Raw genomic sequence first — 22,455 nt, 5'->3', positions numbered from 1 at the left:
TGCGACACTGAAATAGGTTGTCACTACAACACTATAGCACACACATAGCCCTTTGAACATCTTGCCTTGTATTGAAGATGCCAAAGTTGCCTGCAAGTACTTATAATGTACATGTTATGACTTTAATTTATAGAGTTCGTGAACAGGCAAAAATGTTACTTTTTAACTTGACAACAACATAACATGTAAGACTTTGATGAGAGAAATTAAGGTACTTCTATGTTAAAGATCTTTAGAAGCTTATATATTCCCTCATTGCATAGACCGAAACTTAAAAGATTCAATTTTTGACCCAAAAACAACATATTATCTGCGATGAGTTTTTAGAATTCTATTAGGTTTGTAAAACTCAAATCCGTAGCCATATTATATAAGAACGTCATTTTTTTTTTGGCAAGATAAAAGAACTTAATTGAAATACCTGTATTGCCAGGATGTACAAGGCGAAGTACTTCCCGACTTGTGGTTTCATGGAGGCTATTGTTGGGAAGACTTCCTCGTATGCATGGAAAAGCATTATGCATGGCCATGAGTTGTTGCGGAAGGGACTTCAAATACAAATTGGCAATGGTAGACAGGTCAATGTGTGGACTGATCCATGGTTACCGTTTCCTCACAGTTTTAGACCTGTTTCTAAGCCTATGGATGGAATGGAGGATCTACGGGTTGCGGAACTTATCGATCCAGATGATAACGAGTGGTAGATTTTTATGCTTGAAGAACTCTTCACACCAATGGAGGTGGACATGATTGTTCGGATTTCATTAAGTGTTAGTAGACCGGAGGACTGCTGGATATGGCATCATGATAAAAAAAAAGGTATGTTTTCTGTTAAAAATGGTTATTATCATATTACTAGAATGTTGGATGGCGCATCTACTAGGGCTAGCTTCTTGCTCTAATGGTCCAATGGGATCCAATGGAAAATATTGGAGGAGTGTGTGCCATAGCAAGGTACCCCTGAAGGTACGTATGTTTGTTTGGCTGCTTTTGAAGGGTATAGTTCCTACTAAATGTGCTCTTGCCAAAGTTCCATAGAAGATGATTTGCATGTTTTTAAGAATTGTGGTGTCGTTGCTAGCTTCTGGGCTGTAAGTGAATTGGGTCAAAAAGCCTATAGGGTAGGTGGTACAAGCTTGGATGATTGGATAAAGAACGTGATTGATGCATGCATGGAACAACAACGTGCTCTGTTTTTTGTCTACCTATGGGTACTTTGGACTGAACAAAACAATATTTTCTGGAGGAATGGCTTCTTTAACGCACCAAATACTGGTGAGTGCGCTGTGAAATTCTGGAGGAATGGCTTCTTTAACGCATCAACAGGCTCACCCAATTGTGAAGGGAAAAACTAGACGGGCTGCTGCTAAATGGAAGAACCCCCCCTCTGGAAGACACAAAGTCAATGTGGGTGGAAGCTACAGGTCTGAATCTGGAGATGGTGGAATTGGAGTGGTAGTAAGTGACAAACAAGGTACATGCATGGCAGCTATGGCGAGATATTTCCCGAAAGTGCTTTCTGCTTTTCATATGGAGGCAGAATCTTTTAAGGCAGGACTTCTCTTGGCTATCTACCAAGGGTGGGATGAGTTTGAACTTGAAAGTGATTGCTCACTAATGGTTGCTACCTTGAACCAGAATTTAGAAGACATGTCTGATGTTGGGTGCATTATCGATGATTGTAAGTCATATTTGGTATCTTTACACTCAATTAGATTACTCATGTCTTTAGATAAGCAAATGGTGTGGCTCATAGATTAGCACACATTGCTAGTTCAACTTGTTTAAATGATGTTTGGTTAGATGAGGCACCTGTGATTATCCAGGATGCCCTCTATAAGAATTATTGTAATCTCACTTGAGGTCAAGACTCTATATTCCCCTCGAGATATGTTCTAAATTCTAATGCAATAAATCAGGTGTGAGGATGAGCCTCCTAGCTCGGCTGGGTTCCAAACCCCTTTAAAAAAAAAAAGGTTCAATTTAATTTGTACAAACCTACTTCAATTTCCCACTCTTTTTTTTTTTTTACAAAACTGCAATGGGCAGTTAAAATTGAACGTGGGTGAAGTCGTGAAGCCATCTCCCATCTCTGCACTAGTTTTTGCTCTCCCACATTTTCACATCTTTTTCTAATTTTTATTTTTCTTTTATTTTTTGTAGTTTTCCATATTAACCCTTGTAGATATTATTTCCGTCAATCTATTTTGTCTTTGGTATGGGCATTTTTGGGAGTTTAAATTTTGGTGAAGTCTTTGACACCAAACCAAACACTTCCATTTCTAAAAGTAATGATTTAGATAAATCAATTTTAGAGGAATTCTTTCAATGGAAAGTGTAAGACAATGAATTCCCACTTGGGAGATCATATTTTCGAGTTCCATCAAAGGTGGGGGATTACGGTGGGAAATAAAAAAAAAACAAAAAAAAAAACAAGACAAAACAAAAAGCACAAGACTATGCGGAGGCTTGTACGGCAGGACTATTATTGGCTATTCACCAGGACTATGCGGAGGCTGAATTGGAGAGTGATTGCTCACTCATGATTGTAGCCATGTCTCAAGAACATGATGACCTTTATGAGATTGGGCGCATTATCGACGATTGTAAGTCATATTTGACATTTTTTCACTCATCTCAGTTTAGGAATATTATGCGTGAAGCAAATGGTGTTGCTCATAGGTTAGCACACCTTGCTAGTTATAATGCTCTAAATGATGTCTGGTTAGATGAGACTCCTGTTATTATTTGGGATGTTCTCTTTAAGGATGCTTGTAACATTGCTAGAGGTCAAGGCGTCATGTCTCGCTCTATGCAACTCTTTAATTCTAATATAATAAGTCAGGCGTGGGGATGAGCCTCCCAGCTTGGTTGAGTTCCAAACCCCTTTAAAAAAAAAAAAACATAGGACTACATAAAAATGGTAATCACCATGTGCATACATAATTTAAATGCATAAAATTTGTATCAGCATCAATATGGAGTATCTTAACGATAAAAACCTTCATACACTACCAAATAGAAAACCTTCAATATGTATATAAGAACCTTTGAGAATGACCATGAAGGCATTGCATTGTGATGTACCAAGTTGCTGTAGCTTAACGTCCTTCAATCATGGTAATGCTAGCTTCATTTTTGGAGGAATTTGTATTTTCATAGTATGGTCCAGAATGATAAACTGAGTTTTGGATAGTGAATACAGGCCTCTTTGGAAGTGAACCGTCTTTCTCGCTGCTTAGAATTGAAGCTACATCTACCATGGTTGGTCTATCCGCAGCATTGTCCTGTACACAAAGAAGCCCAACATGCACGCATCTCATTACTTCTGATGAGAAATATGAATCATCCAATACTTCATCTACCAAATCCGATGCCTTGCCTTCATTCCACAACTTCCATGTCTGAAAGCAATTCCATTAATTGTTGTTACGACTTGTCAAGACAGCAAAGCTGTAGACAGCAATTACATTAAGATTTAGAGTATAAACTTACATAGGCAAGGAAGCCTAACTGTTGGTCATATAAACAGAAGTTGGTATTCTTCTTGCCACTAATAATCTCTAATACCAAGACCCCGAAGCTGTAGACATCAGATTTTTCAGAAAATATCCCACCCATGGCATACTCTGGAGACATATAGCCACTGCATAGCAAACACATTAGTATATATCTGACAAAATTGCTTCTTTTGGTTTCTAGCTTAAAGAACTTATTCTCACCATGTTCCAACAACCTTCTGAGTATTTTCTAGACTTTGTGTTTCTTCAACTATGCGTGCCAATCCAAAATCTGAGATTTTTGGATTCATTTTCTCATCCAAAAGAATGTTACTAACTTTTAAATCTCTATGTATCACCTTGACATAGGAATCATGATGATGATAAATAAGCCGTCTAGCAATACCCTGAATAATATTAAAGCGTGTAGCCCAATTAAGCACAGCTCTCTTTGTCGGATCTAATCAAATATTCAATGCACCCAGTTAGAGTAGTAATGTTATTCATATATCCCATGCACGTAGCAAAGAAACATTAACGATCAGTAGACTTCTAGCCTTAAATATAACTAGATTTCCACCCTTTTAAGTGTTAAGAAATAGAGACATTTGTATGAAAAGTAGTGAGTACATAATACAGATATGAACTGAACATACACAAAAAATAGTTGACAGTGGTGAGCATTAAACTTGTAGGGGTGAATGTCTTCCTCAGTCAAACTCTATGATAATTTTTGACTTGGTAAATTTAGTTCATGTGAATTCATCATAACTCTATGCTAGAACTTTTCAACCATATTATACATTAAAAGGAATATAGGTTGTAACGTACTGCAGCTAAAATAAAACACTAGTGAAACTAACCATATAGAAAACTATCCAAGCTTTTGTTTGGCATGAACTCGTAAATCAGTAACTTCTCATCCTCTTTAACACAGCAACCCATCATCCTAACAAGGTTTTTGTGTTGAAGATTTGAGATCAACAACATCTCATTCTTGAACTCTTCGACACCTTGTCTTGAGCAACTAGATAGTCTTTTTACTACTATTTCCTTCCCTTCTGGTAGCATCCCCTACACGATGTCCACAAATTAGTCATTGCAAAAAATTAGTCATTGCATGCATGTCTATATCTTGAACCTTCTGACATGCTATATATGTTTTTCTTAGCAAAGAAAATACCTTATAAACTGGGCCAAAGCCTCCTTGCCCGAGTTTGTTTGTGATGCTGAAGTTGTCTGTGGCGATTAGTATGCTATCAAAGTCATATATCTTTAGCTGCGAGGGATCACGCTTTCCTATATATTCTCGAAGACCAGCTCTATGATTCCTAATCATACTAGTTGATTCCAAGCCCTGTGCTATTACTTCAAGGTGTCCTGATTTTGCAAATAAAACTATCAAACATGGAGTTGAACTAAATAAGAAGCAAAATTTGGGTAACAGATAATAAATAATAAATTCTTATAATATGTTACATTAATTGACCCCCTCATCCAATTCTCTTACGCTTTTGGTTAGCACGCCGCCTGTGCAAACTGAAGACTATAGCAACCACGATACTCAAAAATCCAATAACTGTAAGGCTGGCAGTTAATTTTACTGGTTTTCTTTCACCTGAAAAGAAAAAACAAAATTGACTTACGATACAAACAAAAGTTAGCGGTATAGGAGTTGTGCAAGAGCTATTATCATTTACCTAGTTCTGAGCGTGCTAGGCGGACGTAAAGATCTTCTCCATCAGATGGAAACTGCTGCATATCAATAAGGTCTTTGGACCAAATCAAACACCCTATGTTATTAACATGAGCATAAGCCAGGCAAGAACAATTGCTCAGGCACAGTAACTTACAGTCCTCGGACTTGGCTAGAGCCACAGAACCTGAATATTCATGAAAATCGGGTACCTTCAATCTTTCCAACTTCAAAAACCCATCTTTTCCTTTTGATGAGACTGATTCATTTGCGTTGGTCTCACAAGACAACTTCGTTCGTCTTAAACAACCTCCGGTCCAGTTTCTTTTGCTCCATTCCTCATTTGACTTGGGTATAAACCCTTTCAAACACTTGCAAATTGGAGATTCAGAAGCTTTGCAAACCCCAAAAGGTCCACAGGCGCCATAATTATCGCATGGGTTGTTCCATAACTTCCACTGAAGATTCTAGTTCTTGCCACTTGCTGAAACAACAAAGCTCCCTATACCTTCAAAAGATATGTCGGCATATGCAAGATTGTGACCAGGAATTTTATCAAAACTGTAAGATAAATACCTTGTTCCCTGTGTCACATTATCATCAAGAGTCCATGGATTTAGATACAGAGAATTTGATGAGGGGGGCATACCAATAAACCTTGATTTATCCCATGGCCCACTTCTCCAGTGGGGAGTAGATCCATTAATCCAAATATACGCTTGTGCCAGAAACTTTGTTGATAGTCCGATCAAGAATATCCCTGGTGATGGATCATTTTCCCTTTTCCAAGATGTCAAGAAATTCCGTTTTCCAGAACCACTATTATATCCCATCAACATGCTTGGTAGAAGTGTGTCACTAGGATTATTAAAACTCTCCCACAAATCAGCTCCCATAACATCTTTGACAACAAAGTTTCCATTATCGAACAGAACTGCAGATGAACAATTAGATATGTTGGCTGACCAGACTGAACTCTGTTTCCCATCCATGAGCTCCAGATTTCCATTGCTGCTAATTCTCAAAGTAGCCAAGGTGTCTGTAGCTGGAAGAGGATTATCTCTGTTAGCCACCCACACATATTTATGGGGAGAAATATTTTTGTGCCACAAGCCTAAATACTTATTGGCAGAACTATTAGGACTGAAGAAGCCCATTTCGAATATTTGGCCAGGAGAAACTAGAGTTTGTCCCTCTGCTAATGGGTGTGAAGGAGTTATGTTATATACTTCAGCGCCATACTGTGACGGAAGCAAACTAAAGATGAATAAGAAAAACAAAACAAATCCCAGTTGCATCCCAACTCGAATATGTTTTGCAAAAGAACAATGTCAATTATTTTCTGTTTCACAAGGATAGCTTTACTAGGCCACACAGAACTTAGCTTAGACTAAATAATTGAGAAAGTTCTATGATAGTTCTGCCAATGCTTTTAAAGTCATGAGTCATAAAAAAAAACAAAAAATATGCTTTCAAAGTCATGGGGACAAATTTGATAAATCTAAGCTCCTTCTAGAAGATCATTTGACTCAATAATGTACCGTCCAAGACGTAAAACAGTAACCCTCGATAAGCATCAAGTTGACAATCTTCTTCTAGCTAGACCACAAAAAAACCATAGCAACGTGCTCTCCAATCCCTCCATCAATGAAAGCTTGCATCTTGAAACTATAAACACAACTATATGAAGTAAGCTGAGACAGAGGGAAAAACAAAATGAAGAATTTAAAAGACGAGCACTTTTGGTTCCAACAAAATTCATTTTCATTTTTCAGGCTGTTAAATTTCTAACCAAACCTAGTAATTTAATTGTGATTGTCAACGAATAAAGCATATATAAGTAAATTTCACAGTGACTAAACGACATTTTATGGATGCAGTTCACGCCTCACTATCTTCTTTGGCCACTTTCAGATTTTCAACAGACTAATTAGGATGAAAATAACGAACACGGAGCGTGTCAGGCAAGGAAGACTGTGCACATCTTACACTGTAGAATTGTTAAAGCACACCATTTTGATACAGTTCAAATCTCACTAAACTCTCAGGTCACTTTCAGTAACAATATCAAACTGTAAGTGAGCTGGTGTAACATTGCTTTCAACCATGGACCCAATTAACATAGAGAAAAAGAATTGAACTTTAACTGAAGGAAGCAAAGTGGTGTATGGTATTTTCATCCTGAAAGAGACGCAGATTACATGCAAAGAAATCATCTGATAGGTAAAACTCAGCACCAAGAAATTCAGAAAAAGTCAATGAAACCCAGCAAATATCATCCATGACTTTTCTCCCCCAACCCCTCAACTAAAACCAATCAATCTGTAAATCAAAGAATTCCAACACCCATCATCATCATCATGACAAATAGCTAAAATACATTAGAACTTGATGTAAAAGATTGAGACTTTTCAATGTTCTAAAATTTAGAGTAGAAACAAGGGGTCTTGACCAAAAGCACAAAAAAAAAAAAACCAAAATTATCCCACTTACTCTAGCAACAAATTTTTGTTCCCACCTACCCAATTTAACAGAAAACGGCCATTTTACCCATAACTTAATTAAGAAATTACAAAATCCTAGTCTTTATCTCTCTCCTCATTCCAGATCCGATCTCTCTCTCTCTTTGATCTCCGATCCTCTCTCTCTCTGATCTCCGATCACCATATCCGGTGCAACGATGGAGACGATGCCCTCCGTCGACAAGGCCGCCTGCTTCTCTCGGCCTGAAGACGACGATGCCGCCCTCTGCCGACCTCGCCGCCAGTTTCTCTATGTCCACCTTCGAAGTCATCAACGCTCAATTCTCTCCAGTCACCAGTTCGACTCGAGTTCGTTTCTAGTCCCTCTTTATCTCTCTCCTCCTTCCAGATCCAATTTCTCTATTCCTCTCTCTCCCCGACGAGAATCTGAGGAGCATCCCCAACTAACTCAGCTTCAGCTCATCAACTGTCGTGTAGCCTGTTTTCTGGTCAGGTTCCGGCGAGCTTCTGCGCTAGATCACAACATCTTGGAAGGAACGCTGCCGTCGACGATAACCAATTTCGCAGTTGGTGGATTTCAACATCAAAGGGAATACCCTCGGACGGTGTATGGGTGCCCAAATCTTTTTTTTTTTTTTTTGCAAAATGGGGGCAAAAGCCCATAAAGAAAGGAAAAAAAGGTTCTATTGAATTCTATAGAAGGTACATCTTTTTTTTTTTGATATACTGTGAGCTCCGAGAATGAGGAAGGAAAAAAAAGTGAACGTGTACAATTGAACATACAACTTGATCAATTGTGTCTGTAGTGTTGGTTTTGGGAGTTTATGCAATTCACTTAAGGGCAATAATATGATTATTGGAGGGTAATAATATGATTATTGGAGGGCAATAATAAGATTATTGGAAGATAATAATAAGATTACTGAGGGGCAATAAAATGTTTATTGGGGCAATAATAAGATTATTGGGGGCAATAATAAAATTATTTATTTGGATAAACCTTTGAAAGCTTTCAAAATTCAAAACATCTTCATTTTTCACTAATTATTGATCCCCAATAACAAGTTTATTGGGAAGCAATAATATGATTACTAAGTATTATTGGGGGGTAATAAAATCAGACGCCGGAATCCGGCAGTCGGATTTGGGATTCCGGTGACTGGTTGTCGGATTCCGATCACTGGACGCCGGACTCCGGTCACCAGAGACCACGGTCGGCCACTGGTCACCGGAGCACAGCAAGGTGGAGATGACTTCTCTCTCTAAGTAAGAAAGAAGGAGAGGGAAAAAAAGTCCCAAAAATAAATAAAAAGAATAAAAAACGAATTAATTGGGTATTAGGGAAATAATCCCTTAGGCCATGTTTGGTTGACTGGAAAGGAAAGGAATCACTTTCCTTTCCTTTGGGAAAGTATTTCCGGAGGGGGGGGGGAGGGAACCAAATTCCTCCACTTTTTCCTTTCCTTTGGGTAAGTGTTTCCCTTCCTTGGCTGTCCCCAAACGCAGGAAAGGAAAGTATTTCCTTTCCCAATGCCCACTTTCCGGGAAACAAACATGGCCTTAGAGTGTTTTGAGTAAATGGGGTTAAAAAACTGTTAGTGGAGCAAGTGAGCAATTTTTAAGCTGAAATTGGGTAAATGAACATTTCCCCTAGAAACAATTGAGTACCCTAAAGGAGTGAAGGGAAGTGAGAGCAAAATGCTTTGGTTTTTTGATAAGTTGAATGCTTTTAGGGAGTATAAGACGCCTACTGGAGACCCAACAAGCCGCCATTGACGACTTTCCTTCTTCTTCTTCATTTTCTCTTATTTCACAAAATTTTTAGTCACCTGCCAGAATGTAAAGTTTGTTCACTTTCTTGTTTCTATGAAATGATTTTTTGGTGGGGAGGTGGGTGACTGTAATTTTTTTTAATAGGATTTGATATTATTAGAAATCAAAGCCATGAATACAGGCCAGAGTCTAACAGAACTTACATAAGAGAATCCACAAATTGACTGGATAACCTATCTAAGTCACACCTAAACTCATTAAAATCTAAATGGTCGCTCGCTGAACAGCAAGCCAACAAATTAAGTACGAATAATCTCGCTTTCTAAGGCAAAATCAATCATCTAGTCTAATCTGCCAAGCACTCAATTGTGGTACACATATCAACTAGAAACATCTTAGAGAAGCATATAGAAATCACTCCCACTTGAGAAGGCTTGAAGTTCAGAATGTCTTGAAATTTTTTGATACCTTAAGCAAGCACCTTCTCTTTCCCCGTAGGGTTAGAGCTAGTACTTGCTCAGTCTCATCAGCAACCAACAATCTCGGCATCAGGTTGGTCTTCTGGCTTTTCATCTTGTCAGATTCTCCATCTGGCTTTGCATTCTTCCCTTTGCCTGCTGTCGCATATGGTAGTTTGTTTACACTGCCAATAGGACATCCCCTCTTCCTTTTGGGTTGTTCATTGTTATTGGAAGGTCCCTCTATCAAACTCATGCTCACTGCATCCACATTTTTTTTTCCAATAGCAAGGCTCAAACTGAGTTTTTTAGGAGAGATTGTTACCTCATCATCTTCTCTAATCCTACGCAGTCCGGTAATTGGATTTTCATTTTGTCTTGGTTCAGGCAGTTCCTGAATTTACACTTGTCTCTTATTGCGTCGCATGTTCATGACCGACTGAGGGAGAAGAGCTTCTGGTATACTCCTTGGCACTTGAGCTTTGAAAATTAGGGTTTTGTTGTTTATCACCACCCTATTGAAGTTAGGGTTCGGTACCAGTTGTTCCCGTAGGGCAGCCAAAGCTGTGGGTGGTGCTACTGTCCCTGCCGGTGTATCAGTCTCTTCAACTAGCTCTAGCCCAGAGCAGGGGAGGCCAACATGAGTAACCAATCCACAGGTGCAGCAACGACCAAAGATCTTGTCATACTTGAACTGCACTATGAACTGGACTGCGTCTTCGACCTAGAATCAACGCCGGAGTAACAGAGGCTTCACGTAGTCGATCTCAACCCGGATGCCCATGAATCGATTCCTGAACGCTGGACGATCGATTTCCTTGAAGTCGCCAAGCGTACTTCTAATGAGGCGCATAATACGCTCCGATCTGAATACAGGTGGTATTCCTTACAGCGTCATTCAGTATGATGACTTCTTGAGGGGTACCTCCACTGCTGGGCTGACACTGTCATATGGAGCAAGGGCTATCGGAGTTGTGTTATAGCCCCATGGTCCACCTTTCCAAACACGATCAACATCATTTGGGTCTGTGAAGGTGAACAAAACTCCATCATCTTCTCCGACTTCCTCTACTCGGAGGCTACCATTAATCCTCCATGTAGCCCAGAACATTCCCAGGAACGATCTGCGAGAGTATTCCCTCGCCATAAGTAGCTTACCAAGCATGAAAGCTTCGGGTTGTCTCAACCCCTTGGACAGGTGCAGATCCACCGAGTTTTTCCTATCAGCGAGGGCTAGGGAGGAGGCCAGGCGGGCTGCCATTGCGTCGATCGTTGCCATTGAAGTGACAAAGAGAGAAAACTACGCAGTCGGCAAAATAAAACCCTAACCCTAGTTTAGAGAGAGCGGCTGCGGCTTGAGCATATTTTTTTTTGTTTTTTGTTGTAATTGACCCAGTTTTAAAATTAGAAAACTATGTTTCACTGTTTTATTCCACTTGAGGAGTTTTAAAATGATTATATAGGTGGAACGCGGTTTCATCTTCCGTCAACCAATTGTAATAGCTTTTTTTGTAGAAGTCATCAACTATTTATTTAATTTTTTTTTATGACAAGAAGTCAGCTAATTAGATGAACCAGATTGGCATATTAAATAATCTACAACAGCTTTGGTCCGGCTAAAGGATGTCGGCTAAACGCAAGAAAATACCTTTTTGCCATTGGACAAACATGTGCGTTGAACAAAAAAACTTTTATCGGAAGCTAGTCCACTAAAATTTAAACAAATTTTGTTTCTATTGGAGGCAAAGATCAAGGGCTGTGTGGTTAAAAGATGGTGATCGCAACTCAGCCTACTTCTATTGTAAGGCCTCTAATAGAAGAAGCATGAATACTATTCGAGGCCTGAAAAATGAGGAGGGAGTATGGACGGATGATCCTCAAGACATCAAGAGACTCTTGTTGGAATTTTATAACATGACCTTCAAGTCAGAGGGGGTTGATGACACTGCCATTTCAGAAGTGTTTCGTGCCACTCCATTGAAGGTAACTGATCTTATGAATGAAGACCTAAATTTTCCATATTCGGATGAGGAAATAAAAGTAGCCTTGTTCCAGATCCATCCTTCCAAAAGTCCCTGACCCGATGGTATGTCTCCATTTTTCTTTCAAAAATATTGGCATGTTGTTGGCTTAGATGTGTGTGTTGCCATTCGAAACTTCTTGGAACATGGAGATATTTGGAAAGAATCCAACTTCACTCATATCTGCCTAATTCCAAAGGTAAAATCTCCTACTGTTGCCTCACATTTTAGACCAATAGCTTTATGTAATGTGATCTACAGAATCAGTTCAAAAGTTATTGCCAATCGTTTGAAAAAGTGGCTCCCTGAAATCATCTCTCCGCTCCAAAGTGCATATGTACTTGGGAGATTAATTTTGAATAATACCTTAGTGGCTACTGAGGCTGCCCACTTTATGCATCAACTTAAGTAGCAAGAGGAAGGTTTCTTCTCCCTCAAGTTAGACATCAGCAAGGCTTAAGACAGATTGGAATGGCCATTTCTTTCAGCGATACTAGTGAAGCTTGGTTTTTCTTCCAGATGGGTCAATATGGTGATGAGTTGTCTCACTTCAGTTAGCTATGCTCTTCTCGTTCAAGGTGAACCATCTGACACAATTTTTCCATCTCGGGGTATTCGACAGGTTGATCCTCTTTCGCCATATTTGTTTATTTTATGTGCAGAAGGTTTATCTGCTTTAATATCTCAAGCACTTGAATTTGGAGCCATTTTGGGTCTCAAGATGTGTCCTCAAGCCCCAATACTTCATCACTTATTTTTTGCTGACGACAACATCTTATTTGGTGCAGCTACTATCCAGGAGTGCCTCACTTACATGAACATTTTGAACATCTATGAAAGAGCCTCTGGGCAGAAAGTTAATTTTCAAAAAAGTAGTGTGGTCTTTAGCCGAAATGTCCCTGCTGAAACTCAAGAAATGCTTGCTGCCCTTTTAGAAGTCAAATGTGAAAAAGAGCATGATAGATACTTGGGTCTCCCATTACGAGTTGGCAAGTCGAAGACTCAGATTTTCTTGTACATCAAGGGTTGGAGAATTGTGACAAACCCATCATCACTTATAGCTCAATTATACAAGGCAAGGTACTTTCCACATTGTGAATTTTGGCAAGCTGACCTAGGGGATGCACCCTCCTTCTCTTGGAGGAGTATTCTTGCTGGACGTCCGGTGTTTAAGGGTGGTATTCGATGGTGAGTTGGAGATGGGACTAATATTCGGGCGTGGCAGGATCATTGGGTCCCAAACTGTCCACAGTTTCTCATTCAAAGGCCACTTGACTCTCTTATTGAATTTGTAGCATATTTGATTGATTCACAAACTCATCAATGGGTTCCGGGTATTATTCATGCTGCTTTTCCTCCCAATGTAGCCACCCAAATCCTCAGCATTCCTCTCAGTAGACATAACACCCCTGATAAGCACTTCTGGAGTTTAGATAGACGTGGTTGGTTCACAGTAAAGAGTGCGTACTGGATTGCTAGAGGACAAGTTCTTGGCAATGCTCTTGCATCAACTTCCATGGGGCATTTAAAGAGCTATATGGAAGAAAATTTGGAGAACCAAAGTTCCTGGCAAAGTGCAAATTTGCTTTTGGAGAGCCTACTGCAATGTGTTGCCTACTAGAGAAAGGCTAAGTACAAAGGGTTATGCTGGGGAGCTTAATTGCCCACTATGTGACCCCGAGATTGAGGACTCATACCATATTTTTTTTAAGTGTCCAACAACATATGCTTTATTATCAAAAGCTCCCTTTAACCTTCAAAACTCTCTGCTTCCTCGACTCTCTTTCAAGGAGTGGATGTTGACTCAAGCCATAAGTCTCAGAGTGGATGTCTTTGAGAAGTTGATGATGCTCATCTGGGGCCTGTGGACAAATCGGAATACCAGGTTATGGGAAGGTACAACAAGTACAGCAGTAGACATCTTCTTTCGAACCATGACATGGTTGGAAGAGTTTAAGAAGTCCAATGCCACTGAGGTAGCACCAACACAACCAAGTACTCAAGCATGGCGGCCTGCTTCTAGACACAACTTCAAGCTTAACGTGGATGGAGCCTTTATACCTCAGTTAACTTGAGGTGGTATAGGCGGGGTCCTTTGAAACTCCAATAGGGTGGTCGTTGCAGCATTTCAATTTGCTGTTCAGTTTGCCAGCTCGGTGCTGCAGGTAGAGTTACTTGCTATTCAAACCGGGTTGGAGTTTATGTAGCAACAACAAGTTCAGTTAGTTCTTATTGAAACAGATTACCAAAACGCTGTCAATGACGTTAACGGATTTGCAGCTATTCTTACTGAGCATGGCACCGTAATTGAGGACATCAAGCATACCTTGAGGGGCTTGCCGCAAGTCAAACTGTCGTTTGCTCCTAGAACCTGCAACAAGGTTGCGCATAGGCTAGCTAATTTAGATTTTGAATCCTAGCAATGTGACAATTCGGTGAACCATACACCTGATTGTATCATAGACCTTGTACAAAAGGAACTCCCTCCTCCCACTTAATTCAATAAAGCCCAGTATGTGTTCTTCAAAAAAAAAAAAAAGTAAATCTAGAATATGTGTCTAGCTCAAACTCTAGGTTACTTGTGCATGTTGTAATAGGGTTTATGTTAGAGATATTCTCGGATATATTCGTAGATATCCAATCATTGTACGATTATGTTTCCATGTACAGTTCGACCTCTATGCTTGTAATCCTCTATATAAAGAGGCCCCTATTATCAATGAAAGCACAACAAATTCTCTCTCAAATATTAGGGAATCGAAACACGTTATCAACATGAAGCCTTAACCTTGAAATCTTAATTTCAAGCCTTCAAACCCTAGCAACCACCCCCTAATATATCGAAGCCCTTGATCCCAAAAGCCTAGAACCGGCGGTGAAACACCCAAAATCGGCCGGAATCCACCCGAACTGGTCATCGAAAAACCTGAACCACTCAGATTAGCCTCGCCAGCGACAGCCTTCGCATGCCCCGCGCGTGCCCCTGCGCCTCTAGCCTCATGTTAGCCTCGCTAGCCCTCGACAACGCCCACGTGTAGCCCTCACTCATCCCCCGCACATCCTTCGACAACGTTAGCTTCGCTGTCGATAACCCCTGTGCACCCATGTGCCTAGGGTTAGCCTCGCCTCGCAACAACCGTCGACTTGTTAGCCTCACCTCGACGCCCCCGTGCAGCAGCCCTGCAAGCACTAGCGCAGGCCCGCCAATAGCCCCTGCACCCCCGCAGCCCTCGTTAGCCTCACCAGCGCAAGCTGCAACCCTCGTTAGCCTCGCCAGCAACATCATTAGTGCAGCACTTGCCATGGTTAGCCTTGCTCCGGCCACCGGTGACTTTTCCTGCACCCAATGACTTTTTCCGGCCAAATTTTCCTGCGGCCTATTTAGAGGCAATTTTTACTAAGAGTTCCCATTTTTGAAGTTTTTTTTTCTTTTTCTCTTCTTTTTCTTGGGACTTGCAACCTCCCTTCTTCTACCCTTCGTTCTTCTTCATAAGGGAGACCAAAAACCGAACTATGGGGGTTCGTGCTCACTCCAAGCTTGGAGCTTATAGAGTCCTCCAAACTTAAAGTTTGTTAAAAAGTTATGATCGACCACAAACACATCATTGTTTCGATCTAATCCAATACCTCTTGGAATCGGATTTCTTGGAAGTGACTACGCTCAGAAATTTTATATGTTTTTGTGGTAGCCTTTTTTGCTCCGAAACTAATTCTAATTTCTTGTTGTTTTTCAGGATGAGTAACCAGAACAAGTTGAACTTTGATCCACTAGAGACAATAGGCGCAGAATACCACAAACGGGTCTGTGATGTGCGCCAGCATCTTAAGGCTAAAGGGATGCTGGATACGATTCAAGAGCCAAGCAAAACGTGCTTACTCCTGCACAAGCTGCCGCTTTGGAAGCCTATAGAACTGCTATGGAGGAAAACCAAGCTAAAGCCATCATTCTCATGACAAGGTACATGAATGACATGCTCCAGAATGAGTACCTCAATGAAGAGGAACCTAGAAAGCTATGGGTAGAACTCGAGCAGTGATTTGGCAATGTTCGTGACTCCCTGCTTCCTGATTTAGAAGTGAGATGATATAGTCTCCGCTTCTATGATTTCAAGTTCGTACTTGACTACAATTTGGAAGCCCTTGGTATCAAGTCTTTGATGGAGTTCTGTGGAAAGAACATCACTGATACGATGTTGATTGTTAATGTTTGGATCCGTGGGGATCTAATTAACGATAAATAAAGAGAGAGAGACACACACACGAGAAGTATAGCGGGAAAGTACGTCTACTTGAATGTTATAGTATATGTGTTTGGGATTACAAAGTGTGTAATGGAGTGTGTTGAGTTGTGGGAGGAGGCATTCCTTTTATAGGTGAAGGAACCCATCTCCTTTACATTTTCTTAGATGTGGGATGTAGAAACACTATTCTAGTCTAGAAAGCCTAGTTGTGAGGGCATGTTGGCAAGGCCGGGAAGGTGGCTTCCCAGCGACGTATTTGCCACTTCCGGATACCGTAGCGTAGCTTGAACATAGGGCTACGGGATGCATGTCTCGGTTGGGCCTCACCATGGCTTGTGGGTGTCCAAAAGAGGGTGTTACTTATGCTTGGTGATGTAGCAAATCCTCCATGCATAGTGAGAGGTATCTACAAGTCCCCAAAGTCCCTAAGTAAGAGGAGCTTCTTGGTTGGGGAGTTATAATCATGAAGTCATCAAGCATAAGTAACCGGGGCGGCACGGAGCCCCTACAAGTCCCCGAACTTCGTAAGCAAGAAGGGACCAGTTAACCTGCACAACAAAGCCAAAAACACGCATATGGAGAATGCTTGTTGTATTGGGCAACAAATGTGAGTTGCATTGATATGAGTTGGCATATACGAATGTACGAGGTGCATGATACATGTTGATGTATACATGTGAATGGCGCTGAGTATGATCGATTATGACGTATACACTCGAGGTTACGTGGTTATGTGAACATATGAATTGCATATAATGAATGCGTGGTGCGCGCAAGAAAAACAAACGAGGTCGAGTTGACGAGGTTACACTTGGTTTAAGTTGCATGAGTGCCATGACGGCAAGCGTTAGTAATTCATGAACACTTGTGTTTGTTTAGTTTTCGCTCGTATTAATGGAACGTGAAAAGAATTCAATTTGTTGCAAACGACAAATGGTAGAAGAATTCAATGTTCTATTAATGATGTCGAGGGGATGTGAGTGTAAAGCTTGGGAATGCCGGAAGGCAAGAGCGTGAAAGCTCGGGGTGCTGCGAAGGCGTGAGCGGGAAGCTTCGGGGTTGCCAGGAAGGCAAGAGCGTGAAAGCTGGGGGGTTGCCGGGAAGGCGTGAGAGGAAGCTCGGGGGTTGCCGGGAAGGCATGAGAGGGAAGCTCGGGGGTGCCGGGAAGGCGTGAACTGAAGCTCGGGGGTGCAGCGAAGGCATGAGCGATAAGCTCGGGAGTGAGCGGGAGCTCGGGGTGCCGCGAAGGCATGAAGGGAAGCTCGGGGTTGCCGCAAAGGCATGAGGGAAAAACTCGAGGGTGAGCGGAAGCTCGGGGTTGCCGCGAAGGCATGAGCGGAAAGCTCGAGGGTTCAGCGAAGGCATGAGCGGAAAGCTCGAGGGTTCAGTGAAGGCATGAGCAGAAGCTCGTGGTTGTCGCAAAGGCGTGAACGGAAAGCTCGGGGGTGAGCGGAAGTTCGGGAGCGGGAAGCTCGGGGGTACCGCGAAGGCTTGATCCGAAGCTCGTGATGCCGAGAAGGCGTGAGCGGAAGCTCGGGGTTGCCGGAAAGAAGTGAGTGGAAGCTCGTGATGCCGCGAAGGCGCGAGCGGGAAGCTGGGGGGTGCCGCGAAGGCGTAAGCGGAAAGCACGACGGTACCGCTAAGACAGGAGCGTGAAAGCTCAAGGATGCCTTTGAGGTATTAGCGGGTAGCTCAAAGGTGATGTCGTGTGGCATGAGCGTAACCGTTACTAATTATGCTGGGCTGTATGTACAAGTCCCCGAAATCCCCAGTCAAGAAGGGTTTTCTGGTGGGATTGATACCAAAGCGTGGCTTTGTGCCGTATAATGAGCATAATTAGTGCAAGATGCTATGATCTCGGAAAGGAAAGAAATTTGAAGACGCGTGGGAAGCGGAGCAGTCTTCGAGGAGGGAACTGTTCTATTTCGAGGTTATCTTTTCAAACTGTTTTAATATGCAATAAAGGCAAAGTTGAGCGCTTAACTGCCTGTAACACCAAAACATTTGGGCCAAGAAATGTGTGCTGAATATTTCACCAAACCATAAATAATGATATTAATATTAATATAGTTCATACAAAATAATGGGCCTAATATTAGAGGCCTAAAGCCCTCGGCTTGCATAAGTCAGGCAAAGGAAATGTTCATCCAGGTGAAAGCTGGCATCAGCAGCGACTTAAGCGACTTGTTGGGCCGCCAGGCGAGCCTGGGCCAGTTCTTGAGACAGCGCTTCGAGAGCAGCTAAGGGTTGCTCTAGTGTGGTTTCCTCATGGGCGAGCCTGGCCGTGACAGTTGTTAACTGGGCCTGAAGATCTTGAATCTGTGTCCTGAGATGGTTCCTTGTAACCGTCAAGTCCCTGATAAGAGTACCCCGGTCGCTTAAGAAATCGCCCGAGGTATCTGCCTGTTGAGTAAGGGTTAGATAGTGGGCTTGGGTCTGCCGGGCCTACGCAGTCGCTGTCGCTTTCTCATTGAGCCATTGGGGAAGATCTTGCAGCAATTGATCGATATCAAGGAATTGGGCTTCAGTTGTGGCTCATTTGCGGAGAAGTACCCTCAGATACTCCAAAACTCTCACGGGCGCACCGTGCGTCAGAATATCGGGTCCCAGGAGACAACGTAAGCCTTCTCTAGCATCATCTATAACTCCAGGAGGAGTCATTTCAAGTACGCGAGCCAGCTTTTCCAGTCTGGAGGGAGGCGCAGGCGAAGGATTTGGGGCAGCAGCAACAGGAGCCTCGAGAGGCTCCGCGATAAGAACCGCTTCCAGCACTAGCTCAGGGTTCACGTCATCTCCTACTTCAGGTGCTTGGGGGGCATCAGGGATGGGTTCTTGGTTATCTGCATCCCCGCCATCTGGTTCAGCAGGATTTTCGCTAAGCACCTCTACTGCGGCTGCATCCACTTCCTCGATAGGGGTAGGATTTTGTTTTCTAGTGAATGGTTAAAATGTCAAAAGGCTAAGGCGGGAATCAGAATGTAGGATAAGCAAGAAGGTGTACCTCTGGAACAGGTGGCTCGGGAAGGATTGCTGCTGGCACTGGGTCTTGATCGGCCTCATCAGAAACTGGAATCGAATCAGGCACTACTTGTTCCATGATAGGTACTGCGGTTGGTTGCTCACGAGGGGTGTGCGCAAAATGTATCATTTCCTCAACCTCAAGCGAGCTATCGTCTATGACTTGAACTGGCACTAGAGCCAATTGCATATTGTTTGCAACATTGATGGGAGGTGAAGGATTGTTAGAACCAATCGGCGCCTGGACATGAGTAGCAGACGCATCTTCGCCAACAGCAGAGGATCCTTCCCCAGCTTGTCTAGTGGACCTACGACGAACCTGTGAATAAGGAGCGTTATACGGTCATACATATTGAAACAAAGATCCCGGTGTTCGCTCTAAATGTATATTACCAGTCGATCAGAGATTGGTTCATCTTCTGCCCACGGATCAGCGCGAGGATCAGCGCGACTGCCCTTTTCAGGCTAGAGCAGCGGCAATCTGTCAGGATTTACAAATTAGACTGGGAAAGAAAATATCAAGACCTCATCAGGGGGAAATCCTTACCGTTTATGGGTCATCATCATCAGAAGAGGAGTCTTCGACTTCGGGTGTCGTCACTATTGCTTTATGCTTCGAGGCCTGTCCAGTGACCGGAGACGCATTAACTGTGCGACTGCTGGAAGGTGGCACACTTCCCTGATGCAACAAAATCTGAGTTAAAAATGTAACGCGATGACATAAAATGAAGAACAATATAAGGCAATTACCTCTTGAGGGGGCTCGCGGATTACTATCCCAGCCTGGACCGGGCGTGGAGTTCTAGCGGGTCGTGGAGCCGGTTCAGGTGGCTGGGGTTGTGCCTCGGCTTCAGGAAAGTGAGCAACCAACTCAGTATCAGCGTTGTAGGGGTATCTCAGTTCTGCAAAGATGGTTGCGAAGAGTTCGTCATCCCTTTGCCCCCAGCAGTTGACGGAGACTTCTGACCACCATAGCTCGTACTCTTCAGTGTTCCCATCCACGGGAGAGATGTCAGTGGCCCAGTCAGGGAGATCAACCAGTGCAACTATGCTCTGTGCCGGTGGAGGCCCAGTAGTGGGGCCAATTCTGCGCCAAGAAGTATTGTAGTTCTAGGCATCATAGAGGGGGAATGGCACTAATTGGGCAAGGTCGAATTGGCGAGAAAAATGATTTGGCGCGTAAAGCTCATAACTAAGTTCATCAGCAGCAAGCCTAATATCTGAACAAGAGATCGCACGTCGAAAAGCCAAGCGCTCGAGTTCACTGTAGCCAGGAGTCCCGGGAAGGAACCCATTTTGAAGTGGAGGTGGGAATCTTCTACCAAGCTCTAGGTCCCAGTAGGGCATTTCGTGCAGGAGGTACAGATATGTGAAGCACTTAGAATAAGGAGGGGATGTGTACCTTTCCTCACGGCTAAGCCATTGACCCAAGAGTTGATCATCTGGTAGAAGCAGTGGGATATCGTCGCGGTGAAAATATGGAAAGTAAGTTTGAATCCAGAAGTTGAGGATCCAAAAAGGGCCAGAAATGCTAGTCTCGAAAGGATGCATGGTGGCCTGATAGAGAGTGCGATAGAGGGCGCCCAATACTGGTTGTCCCAGTCCTACGCGGCGGCAGCTATAGAGGGCCGTTGCCAAAAAGGTCCATGGACCAGTGGGTTTGTTGGCAGAGGTACAGAAGATGAACTTGCAGAGCCAGTACTCCAGAAAGGCAATTCCACCTATCGCGTTGTGTTCTCGGTGGTAATAGGCCAGCCACCGTGGATAGGAGCTGCTGTGAGCGCTGCGACCAGTTTGGGCCATGGTGGAAGGAAAGGTGGCAGAGTCAAATTGGCCATGCAGATAGGGCTCGCCATCAATGGGTAATCCAGTAATGGTGAGGATATCAAGCAGGGTGATGCTCATTTGGCCAAATCGAAAATCGAAGGTGTTGGTGGCAGTATTCCAAAAGCAGAGAAAGACAGCGAGCGGTGAGCGATTGCCACCGCGCGGGAGGTGAAAGCATAAATCAATAGTATGGGTAATACCTGCCACGTTCCAACAAGCCAGATCTCAGGCTCGCGCTTCGCGATATCGGGAGAGTTCCGCCGCACTGATAGAGGAGGGCCAGTGCAACGTTTGAGTATAGATTCAGTGTAGGTAGCTCTACCAGTGCAATGTGCTCGCTCTTCGAGATACCGAGTGATTGCTCTGCTCAACCTGCAACGTTTGAGTATCGATTCGGTGTAGCGAAGAGATCACAACTAAAGCCCTTACCCGTAAGGCAAGAAGTCATTTTCCGGAAGGCAGAGAAAAGAGCCTTGTGAAGAGGTTGGTGCTCTCCTCGTCCACGACGCTTGATTCCAGAAATCAGGTCAAGGGACTCCCCAACGACTGCACCCCACGGTGCTGGCACGCCTGCGCAATCACACACTCAAAAGAGACAGTTTGCAAGCTAACTGGTTTTGGAGCCAATCAACATGTTCAGTTATTCGGAAACTACCAAACTGACAAGGTAGTGGAGTGCAACGACATCCATTACAGGAGAATATGTCTCCTCATAGTCAATTCCAGGATGTTTTTGTGAGAAGTCTTGCGCCATAAGGTGTGATTACCATCTCCTTTTCTCATCACTCTTTCTAACAAAGGCCCATTAGTTAACAAGTTTTATGCAAGAGGTGGTGGGATCACTCGCTTGAAAAACCTTCCTCTTCGTTACAGAATCCAACTTAACCTGGATCACATCTTTCCATTTAGGCCAAATTTCTCTACGTTGGCATTCATTCATCAACATAATGTGGTTCGATTCCATCGGACTCAACAAACTCATGCACAACAAAATGCACAACTACATCATCAATCATGATGGAGTTTCTATCCCACGTCTCATGTACACTAGTGTAATTTTCAGAGAGCTCTATATTCTCAAGAATAGGTTCTGAAGTTGAGGCATCCCCCAACGATAACCATAATCCAAAAGATTCTCATTACATGGATTTTGAGTGTCAATGATCAAAAGATTGGATTGTGCCAAAGTATTATTCGAATCCACGGGCCTCCCGAGCATCCTAGCTGGGGCCATGGCCTATAATACCAGAGTGCCACTCTATATGGCGTTGGTGTAATGCCTACATCCGTGTAGGGTGACATTATGTTCTCTCGTAGGGATGTCCATCCTTGCATGCATATTTGCAGCAGATATGTGTGATCTTGTCACTTAGCGGGGATCGAGATGAGACATAGTGGGGGACAGACCATGATAATTCCTATCGTTCCTACTGAACAT

General features: G+C 42.9%; 1 protein-coding gene across 1 annotated transcript; it reads right to left on the bottom strand.

Moving 5' to 3' along the window:
- Window positions 1-3,101: 3,101 nt before the first annotated feature.
- LOC112191907 (G-type lectin S-receptor-like serine/threonine-protein kinase SD1-29) lies at window positions 3,102-11,171 on the bottom strand. The gene is made up of 11 exons (XM_040505757.1): window positions 10,836-11,171; window positions 10,449-10,634; window positions 9,921-10,304; window positions 5,705-6,437; window positions 5,201-5,590; window positions 5,011-5,118; window positions 4,684-4,880; window positions 4,364-4,574; window positions 3,723-3,960; window positions 3,496-3,646; window positions 3,102-3,404 (listed from the first exon to the last, which is right to left on the bottom strand). The coding sequence occupies exons 1-11, from the start codon at window positions 11,169-11,171 to the stop codon at window positions 3,102-3,104; spliced, it is 3,237 nt and encodes a 1,078-aa protein (XP_040361691.1).
- Window positions 11,172-22,455: the final 11,284 nt, after the last annotated feature.

This window comes from Rosa chinensis, chromosome 1 (assembly GCF_002994745.2).
Source record: "Rosa chinensis cultivar Old Blush chromosome 1, RchiOBHm-V2, whole genome shotgun sequence".
Classification (NCBI taxonomy): domain Eukaryota; kingdom Viridiplantae; phylum Streptophyta; class Magnoliopsida; order Rosales; family Rosaceae; genus Rosa; species Rosa chinensis.
The sequence above is the reverse complement of the archived record's forward strand: the minus strand, read 5'-3'. Positions and strand labels throughout refer to the sequence as shown.

Excerpts from the sequence above, each read along its gene's own strand:
- LOC112191907 (XM_040505757.1), bottom strand. The coding sequence starts at position 11,171 with ATGGCAGCCCGCCTGGCCTCCTCCCTAGCCCTCGCTGATAGGAAAAAC. Across the intron at positions 10,305-10,448 it reads CTGCCCTACGGGAACAACTG|GAACTGCCTGAACCAAGACA; the intron begins GTACCGAACCCT and ends GTGTAAATTCAG. Across the intron at positions 5,119-5,200 it reads CCTAGCACGCTCAGAACTAG|GTGAAAGAAAACCAGTAAAA; the intron begins GTAAATGATAAT and ends TTTTCTTTTCAG.